The following is a 22,526-nucleotide window of genomic DNA, read 5'->3' as shown; positions in this document are numbered from 1 at the left end:
CTTACTCTTAAAATTAGAAATGTTGTATGCACAATATAGGCTATATTCTCAAAATATTTGTACTTTAATCTCGTAATGGCTACAATTTAATTATTGCAAATTCAACCTTATTCTCAAAATGTTAACTTTTCTCAAAATATTTGGACTTTATTCTCATAAATTTCACTGTTGAAATTATTCTCATAATTTTGCCTTCATTCTTAAAATATTTTGACTTAATTCTGGTATTTCTGACTTTACTCTTGGAATATTTAAACTATATTCCCATAATTTTGACTTAATTCTCAAAATATTTTGACTTTATTCTCGTATTACTATGACTGTATTCTCGTAATTTCAAATTTATTCTCAAAATATTTTGACTTCATTCTCGAAATTTTGACTTTACTAAAAATATTTTGGCTTCATTCTTATAATTTTGACCCAATTTTTTTAAATATTTTGACTTTATTCTTGTATTGCTGACTTTATTCTCATAAGTTCAACTTTATTCTCAATATTTTGACTTTATGTTCATACTGCTATGACTTTATTCTTGTAATTTCGATTCTCAAAATATTTTGCCTTAATTCTCATAATTTTGACGTTACTGAAAACATTTAAACTTTATTCTTGTAATTTTGACTTCATTCTCAAAATATTTTGACTTAATTCTCGTAATTTTGACTTTTTTTTTTTTTATTCTCAAAATATTTTGACTTGATTCTCATAATCTTAGGGTTGGTTTTTTTTTTTAACGTGGCACTAAAACGCTGTCATACTATATGTAACTATGTAGAGAAGAAAATAAAAAAAAAGACCAAAAAGACAAAATTACTAAAACTTAAAATATACAATAATAATAATAATAATAATTAAAATAGTAATAACACCAAAATAGTGTCCTATATATATTTTTTGAAGGGGAAAAGGGAAAGAAACACACACACAAACAAACAAACGTGGAAATTACCAATTACTCAATCAACAAATATTTTTCAGAGTAGTTTCATTTTTGCATTTAACATTAAGTGAAAGATTTAGCATTAAAAAAAACGTACGAGGAAACAAACTTTTTTAAATATAAAAAAACCTATATTGATATAAAAAAATGTCTTACAGTGCCTTGAGAAATTATTCATACCCCTTAATTTTTTTCACATTTTGTTATGTTGCTGCCTTATGTTAAACTACTTTAAATTACTTTTTTCCCCACATCAATCTACACTCCCTACTCCATAATGGCAAAGCAAAAAATAGGTTTTTTACATTTGTGCAAATTTATTAAAAATAACAAAAACTGAAAAGATCCCGTTGCATAAGTATTCATACCCTTTTCTGGGACACGCAAAATTTAGCTCAGGAGCATTCATATTGCTTCTAGATGTTACTACACTTCGAGTGGAGTTAAACTGTGGCAAATTCATTTGAATGAGTAAGATTTAGAAAGGTACGCACCTCTCAGAAAAGGTCTAACAGCTGAAAATGCATATCAGAGCAAAAACCAAGATAACTGCCTGTAGAGCTCAGTGACAGACTTGCGTTAAGGCAATGATCTAGGGAAGAGTTCAGAAAAAAATCTGCTGCATTGAAGGTTCACAGAAGCATTATCCATAATGGAAGACAATTGGAACAACTAGGACTCTAGAAAATGTCTGCCAGTCCCCATCCAAGCTGACAGAGCTTGAGAGGTGAAAAGGTGAGGCAAAGAATGGCAGATAATTGCCAAATGCAGATGTGCAAAGCTTGTCACATCATACCCAAAAAGACTTGAGGCTGTAAAGGTTCTTCAACTATGTACTGAGTTAAGGGTATGAATACTTATGCAATGTACTTATTTTAGTGTTTATTTTTAATGAATTTGTCAAATTCGCAAATCTGGTTTTGGCTTTGTCATTATTACGGTGTATGGAGTGTAAATTGATGTGGGGAAAAACTAATTTAAAGCAGTTTAACATAATGCTGCAACAAAACGTGACAAAAATGAAGGGTTTTTTTGCAAGTTACTGTATATGTATGTATATATATATATATATATATATATATATAAAGGAAATTACCCATTACTTCACCAGTAAATATTTCTCAGAGTAGTTTCATTTTTGAATTTAACATTTGTTTCTTAAGTCAATGTAGACACAATATAAATATAAATAAATAAATATATACGTTTCATTTTTAAAGTAAACGTTTGATATCAGAGTTGACACAAACCTGAAAGATTTGTCTAAAAACAAACAATTTAAATAAATAAGATGTTGATCATCAGTCCTGTTATTGTCAATGGAAAAAATGTATATATATATATGTATGTATGCATGTATGTATGCTAATGAGCTATTTTTTGAGGAACGCAAACATGCAAATCGAGCTGCATTTTCAATACTGGTTGCTACGGTTGGAACAACAAGTCTGACCACAGTCTGTCTGCCCATGTGAGTCTGCGTCACACTCCCAAATTAAACATCCCAGATGACAGGAAACATCAGGACAAAAACCAGCTCTATTCACAAACATGAAAATCACGAAACTGCCATGTAAAGCAACCCAATTCGTTGAAAACAAGAAGCAGTTTGACGTTGCTCAACAGACAGGAAGACGTTTTCCATGCAGATCCATTTATAATACATCATATAATTAAAAATCTTTATCGATTTAACTGTTACTAACAGAAGAGACTTTTCACATTTGTGCAGTTTAAATGAAAATATATCATTGTAATTATGTTCATTATTAATAGGTCACGAATAATAATATAATAGATAAATTAGTGCTTTAATGTACAGTATTTTACAGCAACTTAAGGCTCTTTTATCATCTTTTACCAACAAAAAGAAACATGAAACAACACTATTACTGAACAAATGAAATTTATATGAAAATAAGACATTATTTGAACATCTCTTCGCATGCATGCACAGACATGAAGGAAATGACAGCAAGACTTCACTTCCAAGTGCTCCTTTTATGGGTACTGAAGACAAATGCACATCAAGATATTCCGTGGCATAAAATGAAACCGGGTCTAACAATGTGGGGTTACTTGGCTTCTTGTATTTTTTTGGCACTCTGTTTTTCCTTTGCCTGAAGAAACAGGAAAAAAGACTTTTATGATTTAGCCTTTGAATGCTAGATTATTTCCAACATCAAAGCAAATGTTATATAGGATATATATGGATGCTGTTACTGCTTGGTTATTTTAAGGTTGTTTTCATTTTAGCAAAATACCATGCAAAGCTCACTATGTTATTAGCTCTAAGGGTTTTTGCAAATCTAATTACTAAGAGAACAAAAGACTGCATGCTCTACAGAAGTCAAGAGAATGTAATAGCACTGCCCTCTAGTGGTGTGATGAGATTTGCTATTAAACACTCCGGTGTGACTGGACTTACTTTTTCCACCAGTGGTATCAGCTGCTGATATTCAGCCAACGTCTTCAGTAACTCCATTATAAAGGGTAGGTAGTTGTGCTTCCTTCTAATGTTCTCAACCTTGAATAAAATAAATAGAATGCATTCAATAATTCAATCATTTATTTTTGTCTCACATTCTTATACTTTTTTTTAAAGAGGCAATTTGCCATCACCAACCAAAATAATAATAACAATAACATTTCTATAATTGTTATGATTATAAATTGTTATTATTAATGTTATTGTTTTCCTCATTGGTCCATTAAGTTTCCTTTGTGTTATAAAATATTGCTATTTTATAATAATAATATTGCTATTATTATTATTATTAATGTTATTGTTTTCCTCATCGGTCCTTTATGTTTTCTTTGCATTATAAAATATTGCGATTTTATAACAATAATATTAAAAAGGCCATTAATAATAATAATAATAATTATAAGAAGAAGAAGAAGAAGAAGAAGAAGAAGAAGAAGAAGAAGAAGAAGAAGAAGGTTATTGTTTTCCTCATTGGTCCTTTCGGTTTTCTTTGTGTTATAAAATATAATTTTTTAAAATAATAATATAATAATAATAGTAGTAATAATAATAATAATAATAATAATAATAATAATAATAATGTTATTGTTTTCCTCATTGGTCCTTTAAGTTTTCTTTGCATTATAAAATATTACTTTTTTATAATAATAATTGTATATTTGTATAATATCATAATATTGGTGGTAAAATAATAATAATAATAATAATAATAATAACAATAATAATAATAATAATAATAATGCTATAATAATAATAATAATAATATTTTCCTCATTGGTCCTTTAAGTTTTCTTTTTTTGTTATAAAATATTACTTTTTTATAATAATAATAATAATTGTATAATCATAATAATGATAAAATATTATGAATAAAAAAAAAAATAAAAAAAAAAAAATAATAATAATAATTTGCTCATTGGTCCTTTAAGTTTTAATGGTGTTATAAAATATAACTTTTTAATAATAATAATAATAATAATAATAATAATAATAATAATAATAATATCATAATAATGATAAAATAACAATAATAAATATAATAATAATAATAATAATAATAATAATAATGATGATGATGTTATTCTTTTCCTCATTGGTCTTTTAAGTCTTCTTTTTTTGTTATAAAATATTACTTTTTTATAATAATAATTGTATAATCATATAATATTATAATAACGATAAAATATTATGAATAATAATAATAATAATAATAATAATAATATCATAATAATGATAAAATAATAATAATAATAATAATAATAATAATAATAATAATAATAAATAACAACAACAACAACAATAATAATAATAATAATGATGTTATTCTTTTCCTCGTTGGTCTTTTAAGTTTTCTTTGCATTATAAAATATTACTATTTTATAAATAATAATAATAATAATAATAATAATAATAATGTTTAATAAGTTATTCTTTTCCTCATCCATCCTTTAAATTCTGTTGTTATACAATATCACAAAATAATAACAATAACAATAATAAATAACAAAAAAAACAATAATAATAATAACAATAATAATAATTTCATACTAGCATTAAGTTATGAAAATGTAATTATTATTATTATTATTATTATTATTATTATTATTAGTGACTAACAACTTTATTTTTAATAATACTTTTTCTAATAATAATCCTATTAATTTTACTATTATAAAAGTGATATTTATAACTTAAGAAATTATTATTAATGTTACCATTATTATTATTATTATTATTATCATTATCCAAGTGACATTATCAACTTTAGTTTTTAATAATACTTTTAATAATAATAATAATATAATTACAAGAGTGATATTTATCACTTAAATAATTTATTATTATTATTATTATTATTATGAATATGACATTAAGAACTTAATATAATATTATTTTTAATATGAATTAATAATAATAATCTTTCTATCATTAAGAGTGATATGTATGAGTGATTATGAGTGAAATTATTTTATTTTATTATCTTTTTTAAGTAAACTTACATTTAAAAACTTAGTTTTATGGGTTAATGAGGAAAACAACAATAATATTGATTGATATTAAATATTTTATATTTTATATTTACTATCCCATTTAACTTATTACTATTTAATTGAATTCGCTTTTTTAAAACAAATTAGGAAAATAATATTATTATTTTAATACAATATAATATAATATAATATAATATAGTTAATAAATACAAATATAATTAAAATAAAGTTGATTAAATAATGCATTATACTAATTTATAATATAACCCTTTAAAGAACAAATTAATAATAATAATAATAATAATAATACATGAAAGGATATTTATTATTATTAATAATATTATTAAGTTATATTTTATGATTCAATTTTAAACCATGTATAAGTATCTTTTAAGGGATTAATGAGAAAAACATGAAAATAATATTAATGTTATATTATACTAATTAATAAACATTTAATTAATAATAATGCTATATTTTTATGATGTAATACAGTAATTTATAATATAACCTTTTAAAGGACAAATTAATAAGCAGAAATATATAATGAAAATAATATTTAAGTTTTATTATATCATTATTAATTAATCAATACAGATTTAATTAATAGTAGTTATATTTTATAATGCAGTATACTTATTTATATAACATTTTAAAGACCAAATTAATAATAATTATTATTATTAAATTTTATTATTATTAAGTAATGTTTTATAACATGCATAACTATCTTTTAAAGGATCATTGAGAAAAACATGAAAATATTAATTTATTATATTAATATAAATTAATAAATATACAAATAAATGTTACATTTTATAATGCTTTATAGTAATTTAAAATATAATCTTTAAAAGGACAAATTAATAATGATAATCATCATCATAATAATAAATATTATTATTTTTATTAAGTACATGACACGAATAACCTTGAAAAAGTTCTTGTTTTTAAAGGCCCAACAAAGAAAAACATTAATATCAGTAAAATAAAGACACGTTATAGAAGCTATACACTAAATAACACATTACTTTTCAAAGTCTCACTGACAGAAAACACATGTACATACTTTGTATCTTTTGAGCTTTTGGTTCTCCTCGTCGATCAGGAGCTGATACTTGGCGATCTCTGACTGGATAGAGCTGAGATGATTTCCACTCTGGTCTGTGTCCATCGGCTCTTCCTGTGAACAGCAGAAACGTCTTTAAACAACCATCATTTTGACATAATTTAGTCCTTCCCACGTCTGACACAGCCAGAAGATCTCACCTCTGTGAGCTGGGCCTGCAACTCAACAATCTTCTTTTCATAAATCATCTTGCGGTCCGAAACGATGGCCATCAAGTTGAATCGAATCTCACCCTCGCTATATCTGGACAGATTAAAAGTCAGAAATGCTTTAACATCAACAAAATTATCATTAACTCGAACTAAATCATATCAGCTTGGCGCTTACTTCTGTATTCTTTTCTCAATGACGGGCCGTACAGCGCTGATCCAATCATCCTGATCACACACACCTGAGAAAAGTGACAAAATCATTTAAAAACACGAACCAAATGGCTTAAAATCAAACAATTCAACATCATTTCCATCTACCCAGGTCTATAGGTCCTTCACGAAGTCCGTCCAACTCATAAAGCCGGCCGTTAACAGGAACGTAGCTCACAAAATGAAAAGCATCCTCTTCTTTAGCTGAGGACTTTGCGTCAAACTCAAACATCTGTTGTCTACAGACAAAAAAAGACAATTTGACAATGTTACAGATTCATCATATGGCAAAAGAGAAGAAAAGCTTCGTAAAAGCAAGTAACAATAACCTGGCGAAGCTGTTGTGAACTTGTCGAATCACTTCAGAGTTACTGAGAGCAAGACCCTTCATCTTGAATATAAACAAAGACGTGAAAAGCTTATTAAACATTATTAATAAAAAAAAATACATGTTTGAATGAAATTCACACCGACTTACCGCAGCATCGAAACTCTGCGAGAACTCTTTAAATTCTGTCAGCGTTTCTCCGAGGTGCATATCAGCGTGCGTACAGTTTAACAACACGCTGACGATCGCTTGGGTCGCGCAGGCATTGTTGATGACCTGAAATAGTGTATAATAATTTCTAGATATTCTTTTTTCCCTTGGTTACAGATTGCTGGATTTGAGGAATTGCGTAATTGTGCACCTGCTTGGCGAAGAAGATCTGATCCAGCCTTGAGTCTTGAACTATAGATCCCGCTGGCTCCTCACCGGGTTGCCACTTGAAGAGGAAAATCAGACCATGAACGGGCCTGAAATGATTTACATCCATATTCAATTGCCGTTTAAACACTGGAGGGAAACTGGATATGGTAAGAGATTCAAGGATGTTGCTTACTTGAGATTTTCAAAGTTTTCTGGCTCCATGCTCCATATCTCTTCCACCTGTGCACCTTTGCATCCTAAAGACAAAAAAAAACAAAAAAACAAAGAAATCTTTGTCACAAGACTTTCGAATTTAAAGGTGCCATAGAACGCATTGATACAATATTTTAAATTGTTCTCTGATATCTACATAGAAGCTATATACGGCTTAGGTAAGAGCAAAAATTCTCCAGAAACGATTTTACAAGTCTACAACCCTAGGATTTGTCCCTAGAATGAATGATCTGTTATTACCTTGTTTGGAAGGTTCAGAATTTAATGTTTATTTCCACTACTGATCTTTTAAAAACATTCAAAGTCAAACATACTAACAATGCTCAAAAATAATGTCTCAGTTGAACCATTAATGTCCAAACATGCTGGGAAGTGCGCATAATGCCAAAAAAAATAAATAAAGATGCTCTAAATGTACAAATGATTCCCAAATATACTGAATCTTGTTCAAACACTCTTTTCTGTATACAAAAACATGAACTAAATCTTTGTAACAAGCGAATGATGTCCAAATATAGTCAGCAACCGAAATTATTCGGCCAAAAAAATAAATAAAACACTTTCGGTGTTCGGTGAACTGCATTGAATTGAATAGAAGACGCAAATGATGTCCACTTATAATGAATCGAATGTTTGAGAAAATCTCGACATAAAATGAATCGCCTCTTTGGAACCTGTAGATAATGCAAAAATATGAATGAAACGTTTGGAACTTGAAAATGAGGCCTAAATAAAATGAATCAAATGTTTGAACACAACTACAATGCACACACAAATATGAATCAAATGTTTGGAACTTGTAAATGATGCCTTAATATACTGAATCAAATCTTTGAAGGGGGGCATTAATGCGTCAAATATTTGGAGTGTTCAAATGATGCCCGAATATACCGAATCAAATGTTTGAACGCACCTAATGTCAACAAAAATATGAATCAAATGTTTGGAACTTGTAAATGATGCATAATTATACTTAATCAAACATTTGAATGCACCCCTGATTGCACACGTACATCTCAGAGGCATCTATTTGACATCTGTATTTACATCTGCAAGTCTATTGGACGTTTCCTATCAGATGTCAAATAGACATCTATTAGACGTCTTTAAGACATTTATGAATTACAATGTATGTCAAAGTAACAGACGTTTGTACACAGCAGATGCTTTCCAGATCAAGAGAGTTTTAACAGACATCTTGCAGATGTACGTGTGCTATCTGGAACTATGTCCACAAAAATATGAATCCAGTGTTAGTACCGAGAAAATGATTCACAAAAATAATAAATCCAACGTTCGCACACACAATATCATAATTCAGATCATTTGAATGTTTAGAACACGCAAATAACGTTTTCTTATAATAAATGCAATATTTGAGCGAACCTTGACATACAGGTATGTGCCAAACAATTTGAATATCGAGGGAAAGTCCATTTATTTCAATAATTTGTTTCAAAAAGTGAAACTTGTATGTTATATTAGTTCACTACACACAAAGTGAAATATTTCAAGCCTTTATTTGTTTTAATTTGAATGATTATGGATAAAAAAAAAAAACAAATGCAGTATTTCACAAAATTAGAATATCATGACAAAGTTCAACATTGTAGGCTCCCTGTGACCCAATCTAGTCAGCTAATTAATACACCTGCAAAGGTTTCCTCAGCCTTTAAATTGTCTCAGTCTGGCTTAGTAGACTTCAGAATCATGGGGAAGACTGCTGACTTGACGGTTGTGCAGAAGACCATCACTGACACCCTCCATAAAAGGCAATTGCAAAAGAAGATGGATGCTCACAGAGCACAGTATCGAAGTATATTAACAGAGTGTTAAGAGGAAGGGAAAAATGTGTCCGGAAAAGGTGCACAAGTAACAGGGATGACCGTAGCCTTGAGAGGATTGTCAAGCAAGGGCAGTTCAGAAATCTGGGGGAGCTTCATAAGGAGTGGACTGAGGCTGGTGTCAGAGCATCAAGAACCAAAACTCCTGAACCAAAAACAAAGTCAGAAGTGTCTGTGCTGGGCTAAGGAGAAAAAATACTGGTCTGTTGCCCAGTGGTCCCAAGTCCTGTTTTCAGATGAAAGCAAATTTGGCATTTAATTTGGAAATCAAGGTCCCAGAGTATGGAGGAAGACTGGAGAGGCACAGAAGTCAAGCTGCTTAAAGTCCAGTATGAAGTGTGAAATTTCCGCAGTCAGTGATGGTTTGGGGAGCCATGTCTTCTGCTGGTGTGGGTCCATTGTCTTTTATGAAGTCCACAGTTAACACAGCTGTCTACCAGGAAATTTTAGAGCACTTCATGCTTCCTGCTGCCGACAAGCTTTTTGGAGATGATGATTTTATTTCCCAGCAGGATTTGGCACCTGCCCTCAAAGCCAAAACTACCAGTAGCTGGTTTAATAGCCATGGAATAACTGTACTTGATTGGCCGGCAAACTCGCCTGACTTAAACCCCATTGAAAATCTAATGAGGAAGATGAGGGAACAGAGACCCCGAAATGCAGACGAGCTGAAGACCAATATCAAAGCAACTACCAAAACACCTCAATGCCCCGCCGCCTTGATGCTGGAATTAGTGCAAAAAGAGCCCCAACAAAGTACTGAGGACATAATACAATACATTAACACAATTTTCAGAAGGCCAACATGTGTTTAATATCTTTTTTTTATTGGTCAGATGAAATACTTTAATTTTGTGAAACACTGGATTTGTTTTTTTTTTTTTTGGTCTGTAATCCATAATCATCAAAATTGAAAAAAGTAAAGGGTCCTTGGAACCTGCAAATGATACTCAAACACATTGAATCAAATATTTGAATAATGTCGACATGAAAAAAATAAATCCAATGTTCAGAGCACGCAAATTATGTCCAAATAATGTCGACAAAACAAAAACAAAAAACAAAAAAAAAAACAATGCAAATGATGCCCAAATATACTGAATTTTCGAACTCAATGTGATCCTCGCAAAAATAGGAATGTCCAGAACACGCAAATGATATTCACTGAAGTGGTTGAAAGCACATATAATGTCAACAAAGATATTAATCTGATGTTCGGGACGTGTTCAAATGTTGCACAAATATTTAAATATTCATAAGGAACCAACAATGCAGACAGAAATTCAAATCGAATGTTTGGAACGTGCAAATAAAGCCTAAATACTGAACCAAATATTTAGAACATAAATTAAGACACAAATACGGAATCTTATGTTCTGAATGCATCATAATACTCCTAAAAATACTGAATCAGCCATTCAAGAGCAGCAATGATGCAGATTAATCGAACATTGTTTGAACCCACCAATAACGCACACTTGTTCCCAAGACCAAAAAATGCAAGACTAGGTAGGTTTCTCACTATTTTTTGAGACAAGTCTACTAACATTCAGACAGTTAAGAAGAGCAGAGATGTGAGGCAGCTGTCATCCTGCATTAATTAACAAGTGTAGTGCAGCCCTGACTCATGCCAAGAGCCCATTCAATGAATTCAATAAATTAAACGGATTTTAATCCACATTGCAGACAGGCAATCACACTTTTTATGAACAACACATCATAAAGAAATCCTAAATCACTGAGCTGAAGCAAAACTAGCGCACTCACATGCACCGCTAATGTATGTGATATTGAGTGCTCACCGAAGCCCTTGATCAGCTCTGTGAAAACCCCTGGGTCGCTTTCCATGAGACACCATTCTCCAGCGCTTCCCGCCATCTCTGAAATTATGTTTCTTGTTATAAACAGAAAAGTGTGCTCGTGTAGCGGTTAGACGAGGCTAATGGGACTCATTCACACATACAGTAGTTTTCCCGGCATTCCTTTCGACATGCGTCATTCTTCTGCTTCACGTGGTGCCGTAGAAATGTGAGGCGCGCTTCTGCCTCCACGTGTCCTGGAGCGCATTCGAGCCGTTTTTCTTTCAAAATTAATATTAAAATGCTTAAATGTTCGTTAAAACTTCATATTATGTCAACAGACGCACAAATTAATACACATATTAGGATTTAATAGGGCTTTCAGGCTAGCAACGGGGTTGACAGTTTCGTTCATCTAGACTGAATCCCGTTTAAAAAATAAAGAAATAAATATAAGGTAATTGCAACTTTTTAGTCTCACAATTTAGACTTTTTTCTCACAATTCTTAGTTTATAGTTGCAACTGCAAGAAAAAAATGACTTTTTTCTTGCAGTTGCAAGATGTAGGCCAGCCTAAACTCAGATTTCATATCTCGCAAATGACGGAAACTGTTGTTTTATTGAATTTAAACTCTAACACATGCCTAAATGTATACATATATTAGTATTTAACAGGGCTTTCAGACAACAGGGTTGACAGATTAGTTCATCTACACGTCTTGTTTGTTTAATAAATCAATAAGTTAATTCTGACTTTTTAATCACACAATTCAGATTCTTTTTCTCACAATTCCGAGTTTATAGTTGATAATTCAGACTTTTTTCTTGCAATTGCAAGATGTAAACTCAAAAATGTGTAAAGGTCAGAGTTTATATTTCACAAATGACAAAAAATAGGGTTTTGTTTAATTTAAACTCCATACTATGTCAGTACACGCTTAAATTAATACATATATTGGGGTTTAACAGGAAACAGGGTTGACATTTAGGCTTTTTTATGGAAGTTTAATAAATTTTAAAAAAGGTAATTGTGACTTTTTAATCTCACAATTCAGACTTTTTTCTCACAATTCTTAGTTTTAGTTGATAATTCAGATTTATGTACAATACACGCTTAAATTATTACATATATTAGAATTTAACAGGGTTTTCAGACAAGCAACAGGGTTGAAAGTTCAGTGGTAATTGTGACTTTTTCATCTTTTTTTCTCACAGTTGAGTCTATAGTTGATAATTCAGACTTTTTTCTTGCAGTTGCAAGATGTAGATTCAAAAATGTGTAAAGGTCAGAGTTTATATCTTGCAAATTATGAAAAATACGGTTTTATTTCATTTAAACTCCATATTATGTCAACACATGCTTGAATTATTACATATATTGGGATTTAACAGGGTTTTCAGACTAGCAACAGGGTTGACAGTTTAGCTCATCTAGACATTTTTATGGAAGCCTGTTTAATAAAATAAAAAATGGTAATTGTGACTTTTTTCTCACAATTCTGAGTTTATAGTGATGATTGAGTCTTTTTTCTTGCAATTGCAAGATGTAAACTCAAAAATGTGTGAAGGTCAGAGTTTATATTTTGCAAATGAAGAAAAATAAGGTTTTATTTAATTTAAACTCTATATTATTTCAATACACGCTCAAATTATTACACATATTGGAATTTAACAGGGCTTTCAGGCTAGCAACAGGGTTGACCGTTTTTGTTCGTCTAGACATTTCTATGGAAGCCTGTTTAATAAGTAAATGGAGGTAATTGCGATTTTTTTCCACAATTGAGACTCTTTTTCTCGCAATTCTGAGTTTATAGTTGATAATTCAGACTTTTTTTCTTGCAGATGCAAGATGTAAACTCAAAAATGTGTTAAGGTCAGAGTTTCTCGCAAATGACGAAAAATAAGGTTTTATTTCATTTAAACTGCATATTATGTCAACACATGCTTAAATTAATACATATTTTGGGATTTAACAGGGCTTTCAGACTAGCAACAGGGTTGACAGTTTAGTTTGTCTAGACAATTCTGTAAAGAATTAGATAAAAAGTAAATAAATGGTAATTGCGACTTTTTCATCTTACAATTCAGACTTTTTCCCTCACAATTCTGAGTTTATATTTGATAATTCAGACTTTTTTTTCTTGCAGTTGCAAGATGTAAACTCAAAAATGCGTTAAGGCCAGAGTTTATATCTGGCAAATGACGAAAAATAAGGTTTTACTTCATTTAAACTGCATATGATGTCAACACATGCTTAAATTAATACATATTTTGGGATTTAACAGTGCTTTCAGGCTAGCAACAGGGTTGACAGTTTAGTTCATCTATACATTTCTATAGAAGCCTGTTCAAGAAATAAATAAGAAAAAAATGCTAGCGACTTTTTAATCTTACAATTCAGACTTTTTCCCTCACAATTCTGAGTTTATAGTTGATAATTCAGACTTTTTTTTCTTGCAGTTGCAAGATGTAAACTCAAAAATGCATTTATATCTTGCAAATGACAAAAAATAAGGTTTTATTTTAAACCATTGGGCGTTTTTGTGAGTTTACATCAGAAAAATTAACACTTTGACATTTTTGTAAAATACTTTAATACTTTAATTTAAATATGCATGTACATAAAGCAATACTGAGATTTTGTAACTCATTTGTAAAATATAAAGTGAATAATAACCCCCAAAATAACAATACTCATAACAGTGTCTATCAATCAGGCAGTTCATTTTCTGTCTGACAGCAGCATACATTTTAAAAAACATAACTACTTAACCTTTGTTTGGGCTGTTCAAGGGTGACCAACGAGTATAAACGCATATTACAAAACATTAGGACTGATTATGTTGATATTGAGTGTTGCCTGAGCCCTCAGGGCTGGTACTCAAACAGCATGGTCTACATTGTTCAATAAGAGGCAGAAGTTTTCCTTGCTGGTGGAGCTGTTTTGTATCTGAGCCTCCTCCAATGCACTGCCCATTAATAAAGACTCTTGGCACCTAATAGAGTTGAAAGGATTAAAGTTAACAACACTACCTTGACAAAAACAAACAGATGCAAAATGCAAATAATAGAATCTGGAAATGTTTTACACATTTGAATAAAAGACAAGACTTACTGTTCTGGCACCTGTCATTTGGCTTAAGGTCTCCTGGAGACGTCTACCATCATTGTGCTCATCAAGTTCAACAACTTTATACGCAGCTCCGATCTCATTAAAAACATTCTTCGCCATTTTACAGTATGGGCAAGTGGTTTTAGAGAAAATCACAACACAGTTACTGGAAACAACATCCTGTAAAAGAAGATCCAGGTTGATAAATATATAAAAATCAATCATAGAGCGCTTCTTTTATTTATTTTCTTTACACTACCAGTCAAAAGTTTTTGAATAATAATAATAATGAATGTTTTTTTGAGCAGCAAATGAGAATATAAGAATGATTTCTGAAGCATCATGTGACTGGTGTAATGATGCTAAAAATTCAGCTTTGAAATCACAGAAATAAATTACATTTTCAAATATATTCAAATAGAAAACAGTTATTTTAAATAGTAAAATTATTTCAGATTTTAACTGTTTTTGCTGTACTTCCGATCAAATAAATGCAGGATTGGTGAGCAGAAGAGATGTCTTTAAAAAAATAACTTTTGACTGGTAGTGTATATTATAAGTTTTAGAAGTTAACCATGAAGCCCTAGCCAGTTCCCTTCAACTTTCATTGCATTTTTAGTCGATACAATTGAAGTCAATGGGAACCGAAACTGTCTGGTTACTAAATACAAAATACTTCTTCAGGTTTGGAAATCAAGAGGGTAAATGATGACAAATGTTTCATTTTTCGGTAGGATCGACTATCCCTTAAAGTGGTTATGTCAACACATGCTTAAATTATTACATATATAGGGATTTAACAGGGTTTTTAGACTAGCAAAAGTTCAGCACAATTCAGACTGTTTCCCTCACAATTCTGAGTTTATAGTTGATAATTCAGACTTTTTTCTTGCAGTTGCAAGATGTAAACTCAAAAATGTGTGAAGGTCAAAGTTTATATTTTGCAAATGAAGAAAGATAAGGTTTTATTTCATTTAAACAGCATATTATGTCAACACATGCTTAAATTAATACATATATTGGGATTTAATAGTGTTTTCAGACTAGCAACAGGGTTGAGAGTTTAGCTCATCTAGACATTTCTATGGAAGCCTGTTTAAGAAATAAATGCTTGTGACTTTTTAATCTCACAATTCAGACTTTTCCCCTTACAATTCTGAGTTTATAGTTTATAATTCAGACTTTTTTTCTTGCAGTTGCAAGATGTAAAATAAAAAATGTGTTAAGGTCAGAGTTTATATCTGGCAAATGATGAAAAATAAGGTTTTATTTCATTTAAACTCTATATTATGTCAATACACACTTACATTATGACATATATTGGGATTTAACAGGGTTTTTAGACTAGCAACAGGGTTGACAGTTTAGCTCATCTAGACATTTCTATGGAAGCCTGTTCAAGAAATAAACAAGAAATAAATGCTTGCGACTTTTTAATCTCACAATTCAGACTTTTCCCCTTACAATTCTGAGTTTATAGTTGATAATTGAGACTTTTTTCTTGCAGTTGCAAGATGTAAACTCAAAAATGTGTTAAGGTCAGAGTTTATATCTGGCAAATGATGAAAAACAAGGTTTTATTTCATTTAAACGGCATATTATGTCAACACATGCTTAAATTAATACATATTTTGGGATTTAACAGTCGACCATCCCTCAAAGTGGTTATTGAATCAGTTTGAAACTAGTTTTTCAATGAATCATGTAATCCAGTTCACAATAAAACTCTAAGTGATTCATTCACGAATCTTACTAATGTAGTCTGTGTTTTAGGTTCCACTGTAACAACATGACCTGAAAAAAAAAGTCAGACTTCCATTTTCAGAACCAAAACAAACCAGTATATAATCTTACCTGGACAAACTGAGTACATGCTGAGGTTGACAACCCACGTGCCGACGTGAAATTCCCCATTCTAGATAAACAACATGAATTTAGTTACAAACTGAGGAAAGGTAACCCAAAACAACACTACAATTTACACAACAAGATACTTAGATTAACACACAAATCAAGACGACCTTGTTATAATCACTGGTCTGTAAAAAAGACATGTCGAAGATACAAGGAAAGCAAATGCAGCTAAAGCAGATACAAGAGAATTAGTCTGGCAATTCAAATCAGTCATATTCGGACTGCTGTCTCGTTAAAGTCAGGTATCGTTAACTAACTAGGATCTTACAGCTAGACTATAATCTGATCAGATCACACAGGGGGGATTTAAACATTTAATGACCCTAAAAACAGCTTATGGCTTCCTAAACTAGGTTAACGTTGCGCCGTCCAGAGCGGAACAAACACAATGGCGGTGTTGAATCTAAACGCGATTATGTCAAATTATACAACCTAATATTAATTATCCTCACAATGACCTTAGAGTCTGATAAGCCTGTTTGGATCTGTAGAAACACCCTCTCGTAAACATTGTTGGAATGTAACGTTAAATAACGACAAGCGAGGGTTAATAACTAAAAGCCGTCCCGAGACAGGATTTTACATATAACGTTAATCTTTCTGTTTAGTTTCGTTACAAAATCCTAAACACATTCGCGTACCTCTTAACCGGAACCACATTGATATGACCTAAGGAGCTCCGCCCTTCACGGGTCATCTGAATACTTTGCGACCAGCCTGTCCAGATCATTGGACATTTTGAGACACAACTTGTTTTCCTCTAGGGGGCCACAGTGGCTCAGAAACCCGAGTTCTTATGATTTTGTGGCATTGCAGATATGTGCACACTGTGTTAAAGTGTTAAAAGCAGCTGGCACCTGACATGCAAACAGCTTCACAAGAGAAATTTGAATGCCTAAAAATTACCCGTAAATCACACAATACTGGTTCACCAGTGGTGAGAAAAGTAACAGATGTCATGTGATAACACTTACAGTAAGTATATGCGATAATGAGCAGCGGTTTTACTTAAAGGAATACTGGCGGAGTTACAACAGTAAGAGTACAATTTCTCACATTTCCATATCTTATTCTTAATATTTCCGTTTGTGTTTTCCGCTAGTTTCATTTCTGATAATGAGGGCGTATTTTTAACTCCTAAAATGGACTAGGAGGTGACTCTAGTACATTCAGAATGTAAATATTCGAGAATTCCCAATTGTTTAGCCGTTGTACGTAAATAACTAGAACTGTCTAGTAAATCTAGACTATTTGCGCTACAAACAGTGTGTTTACCACAGTACATTAAAATGTGATAAGAAATACCAGTTTGCAATATCAAGCAGCATAAGTTGTTCTGTACAGATAAAACATAACTGAAAGTGACACCGGAAACACCCACATTAAAATGGCCGCACCCACTCTTACAAATTCCAGTGCTTTATTAAATGTTATGTGTACATCATCTTTGTCCTTCAAAGTTAGGATTTTTAAATTTGAGAGAACTGTCATTTTGCATCCATAGGATGGCACTATGCCATTTTGTAAAACGCATTACACAGAACCAACAGCAAGTTGTTGTTTTTTTTTTTTTCTTGGGAATCTGAGTTATCCTTTTTTTTCTGTTCCCCCATTTTATGACAAGTGATTTAATGCTGCTCCCTAATCTCTGGTTTTCACAAAAGCTGCCATTTTGCCGTTTTCAAGCAAAAAAAGGCAATTGATTTTTCTACACTCTAATCCTTATGAATTAACCAAAAAGAATTAAAGCTGTTCTTGTCACTTTTTTTCTAAACAACAACAACAGTTATCCATCTTATGGTAACTTTGTCAACAAAAAAAGTGTTCTGAGAAGCCCAAGCATGAGAATTTAATATATAATACAGCACAAAACTGGCCCTAAAATTGTTCTATAGCCTGAGGTTGCGTCTTTCTCTCCTATAGCAGAGTTGAAACAAAAAGAAACTTTGAATTATTTATTGCTTATATATTTTAAAGTTTAATGGCCTGAACTCCAGTCTCATTAATATTGTTAAAAGAAGATGAGCAGTGTGTCTTCACCTTTCACTTTTTTCACAATAATAGGTACTTAAGGGTGCACTTAAGGAAAAGTTTAGTTTGTTGTCTTACATTTTCAAATCCTGTCCTTGCTTACTTATAGGTTCTCTGTTGAGATTCACTGTAGTTTCCAACTCAGAGTTCAGTTCCGTTCCTATGAAAGATTTATAATGAGAGTCTAAACAGCTGATAAAAGGATCACAATAATCCACAGGTAATCCACACAACCCCAGTCCATAAACAAATTTATCAATATTAGGTTTTAACCATCGCTTCTGACCAAAATATGGATTCAAAAATCCATAATAACACTTCCTCCAGTGAAAAAAAAATCTATCTTCTGTTGTCCTCTCACATCAAAATCCTCTGACATGTTTGTTTAGAAATGTTTTGGACTGTTTCACTCAAACAATGCTTGATCTGTGCTTATTTCTCTCCAAATTTGAAAGAGTTGACTTTTTCACTGAAGGAAGCAATGTAATATATAGAGGACTCATTTGAAGTTTAAAAAGTTTCTTAAAAACTTTTCGCTTCGTAAGAGTCATGTGAAGTATTGTATCAATTAGATTTCTTCTTCCGCTCTTGAGTCTATGGCAGCCCATAGAACCGCTTGCAGGAAAGTTATGAAATTTGGGACACTTATAGAGGACAGTCTACTCATTAATCATAGCAAGGTTGGAGTCTCTAACTCAAACTTTCTAGTGCCACCACTTGCCCAAAATTTCACTCATGTTAATAACTTTTGAACCATAAGGTCTAGAAGGATTTTTTTTCTTTTGAATCCTTTGAATGAACACCAAAATTAAAAAATCGTGAGGTTTAGTTTTTTCGCTATTTTTAATAGTTTAAAAAATCTACTTTTTCAAACTCGTCCTAAACGGTTTGTCTTATTTTCACCAAATTTGGCTCAGATCATCTTCAGACCATGATGGCAAAAAGTTGTGGAAAGAAAAATGATCAGTCGAACTGTTATCAAATATGGTGTACAAATTTGACAAAGATCATGCAAAAATGGATGTTGGCGTATTGAGACCAAACTTTCATATCACCTAGTGGTCAGGAGATATGAAAAAATAGTTATTTTGGCATATATTAACTTCTAAATGGTTTGGCCAAAAATGAAAACAATGGTCTCTTTAGATTCGGTGCAGTATGCAGATTCATTTCTTCCCATATCAGCCATTTTGGGCATCAACCATTCTCAATTTTGTCGTAAAATGCTGTATTTTACAAACACCTTGGCCTGTCCTTAAATATTTTTTTTTAAAATGATAATAACATTTGATTAAATTGGCCTATTGTAATGAAAGTGATCACAATATATTCCTTGGGTCATGCCGAGAACATACCAATTTTGCCAAGGTCAGCCAAACTTCCTGTCCGCCATTTTGATTTACATTGAAAACCTACTTTTTCGAACTCCTCCTAGACTGTTGGTCCAATTTTCTCCAAATTGGGCTCATATCTTCAGACCATGCTGACAAAAAGTTGTGAATTTCGTCTTGATATATGAAACAGTTATTATTTAACACATCAACAAATTTGTTGGATCATGCCAAACAGCGTCTGAGGATGTATCTCTGTAAAACTTGACACCAAAGTTTGTGTGTGCCATTGTCACCTCACACTAACCACGCCACATCAATTTGGAAACAAATCACGCCACCTATTGGTCAAGAGTAATAAACCATTCATTAACCGTTAATAATGACTTAATAATAATAACTTTTGATTGCATTAGCCTTTTGTAATGAAACTGGTCTTTAAATATTCTGACAAATATTCTGACAAATATTCTGACATTCCGACAACATAGATACCAATTAAGCAATAGTTGGCCGAACTTCTTGTCTTCCATTTTGATTTACATTAAAAACTTACCTTTTATAGCTCCTCCTCGACGATTGGTCTGATTTTCACCATATTTGGCTCAGATCATCTTCAGCCCATAATGGCAAAAAGTTGGTTAGTCAAACTGTTTTCGAATAACACGTAAACGACTTTGACGAAGATCATGCAAAAATAGATGTAGAGGCTATAACTCCGCAACGCTTTGGTGTATTGACACGAAACTTGGCGTGTCTTATAACAAGCATGACATGAGGCTATCTGCACAGTTTCTGAGCATCCCCACTTAGTAGTCAGAAGATATGAAAAATGACTATTTTTGCTTATAACTGTTGAATGATTTGGTAAAAAACCACAAAACCGGTCTCGTTAAATTCGGTGCAGTATGCCAAGTCTACCCAAATGTTTCCCAAGTTTCCCATATCAGCCATTTTGGGTGTCGGCCATTCTCAATTTTGTCGTAAAATACATCAGTGTATTGTTACGAAACTGTTTGGCACCATGCTCAGACAGTACTCAAAAGTTTGGGGGCAGAAATGTAAAAAAAATGCTAATAACATTTGATTAAAATGGCTTATTGTAATGAAAGGGATCACAATATACTCCTTGGGTCATTCCGAGAACATCGATACCAATTTTGCCAAAGTCAGCCAAACTTTCTGTCCACCATTTTTATTCATGTTGAAAACCTCCTTTTTCAAACTCCTCCTAGACTGTTGGTCCAATTTATTTTTTACCAAATTTCACTCAGATCATCTATAAAACGGTTATTGTGTAAAACATCAACAAATTTGCTGAAATCATGCCAAATAACGTCTATGGCTGTGTCTCTGCAAAACTTTGACATATTGACACCAGCCACATCAATTTGCCACCTATTGGTCAAGAGTGATAAACCATTCATTAATCATTAATAAATAAACTTCCAAAAATGTTAATAACATTTAATTGCATTAGCCTTTGGTAATGAAACTAGTCTTTAAATGTTCTTTAAGTCATGCCGACAACATAGATCTGATTATGCCATAGTCAACCAAACTTTCTGTCCACCATTTTAATTGTCATTAAAAACCTACTTTTTTTAACTCCTCCTCGACCAGTGGTCCGATTTTCACCAAAATCGAGTCAGATCATCTTCAGACAATGCTGATAAAAATTTATGGATTTTGTGCTGAAAAGACTAATTTGGGGCATTATGCCAGACTACTTCTGACGCTGAAGCTTTGACATATTGACACCAAACTTTCTGTGTGCTATTGTCACCTCACACAGAACACACCACATCGATTTGATAAAAGTGCAACCTATTGGTCAAAAGTGATACTCTATTTAATCATATCACTAGAGGTTGTATTTATAATTTTTCAGCCATTTTGACTAAAATCATCCTGAAATGGATTTAATTACTCATTGTTACAGTTGGTCTGTCACTCCATGCCATGCTTGGCTCCTTATTTTGCCTCTCATTGTATCATAATCGCTGCTTGCAGCAATATTGTTATGTTTTTATCAGTTGTTTCAGTCACTCTCAATCTGATGGCACCCATTCACTGCAGAGAATCCATTGGTGAGCAAGTGATGAAATGCTAAATATCTCCAAATCTGTTCTAATGAAGAAACTCGGCTACATCTTAAATGACCTAAGAGTGAGTAAACTTTCTGCAAATTATCATTTTTGGTAGACCGTTTTCTTTAGTATTATAATAATAATGATGAGAAAATCATATTAAGGTAAAAAGAATATATTTTGCTGGTTTGCTGCACAACTGAAATCTTTCCAATAGGGCTGTAGGGCCACATAAGAGGAAAAAGCCTGGGAACTTGCTTTAGACCATTAATTATTAGTTCTTTTTGTAATGAACACAAAAATCTATAAGCCTTTATAGTGCAAAAGCACACGCTTTTCCGCGCCACACAGAGGCCCTTTAATTTTTTCCATTTGGCCTTTTCCCATCTAGCGATTATCAAGGGTCCGCGTGTAACCTACATGTCACAGTAATGGTGAAACCCTCCTTAGTATTTACAGTCTCATGACAAGTAATGACCGCCATAGACCAAACCGTCGGCGAACTCATCAAAACGGCTGGAAACGCAATTCCCCGCCCACGCCGAGCAGCAGACGCCCCTCGCCCACGCT

The 22,526-nt window shown here is 31.9% G+C and overlaps 2 protein-coding genes across 5 annotated transcripts; both read right to left on the bottom strand.

The window, feature by feature from the left end:
* Nucleotides 1-2,832: 2,832 nt before the first annotated feature.
* Nucleotides 2,833-11,661, bottom strand: uchl5 (ubiquitin carboxyl-terminal hydrolase L5). Its single transcript, XM_073844161.1, has 11 exons — nt 11,482-11,661; nt 7,795-7,858; nt 7,603-7,708; nt 7,392-7,517; nt 7,243-7,304; nt 7,022-7,152; nt 6,879-6,942; nt 6,692-6,794; nt 6,492-6,605; nt 3,372-3,470; nt 2,833-3,063 (listed from the first exon to the last, which is right to left on the bottom strand). Exons 1-11 carry the CDS (start codon nt 11,555-11,557, stop codon nt 3,019-3,021), a joined length of 990 nt encoding a protein of 329 aa, XP_073700262.1. The 5' UTR covers nt 11,558-11,661; the 3' UTR covers nt 2,833-3,018.
* A 2,382-nt stretch (nt 11,662-14,043) lies between these two features.
* Nucleotides 14,044-17,224, bottom strand: glrx2 (glutaredoxin 2). 4 transcript variants are annotated; one of them, XM_073844641.1, is made up of 4 exons: nt 17,146-17,224; nt 16,445-16,505; nt 14,594-14,770; nt 14,044-14,474 (listed from the first exon to the last, which is right to left on the bottom strand). In XM_073844641.1, exons 1-4 carry the CDS (start codon nt 17,199-17,201, stop codon nt 14,307-14,309), a joined length of 462 nt encoding a protein of 153 aa, XP_073700742.1. In that variant the 5' UTR covers nt 17,202-17,224; the 3' UTR covers nt 14,044-14,306. The 4 variants fall into 4 exon arrangements, with proteins under 4 accessions (XP_073700742.1, XP_073700743.1, XP_073700744.1 ...); XM_073844642.1 differs by lacking the exon at nt 17,146-17,224 and adding an exon at nt 16,963-17,111; XM_073844643.1 differs by lacking the exon at nt 17,146-17,224 and adding an exon at nt 16,937-17,017 and having other exon boundaries at nt 14,045-14,474.
* Nucleotides 17,225-22,526: the final 5,302 nt, after the last annotated feature.

Source organism: Garra rufa, chromosome 7 (genome assembly GCF_049309525.1).
Source record: "Garra rufa chromosome 7, GarRuf1.0, whole genome shotgun sequence".
NCBI lineage: Eukaryota > Metazoa > Chordata > Actinopteri > Cypriniformes > Cyprinidae > Garra > Garra rufa.
This window is presented reverse-complemented; position numbering and strand designations above follow the sequence as displayed.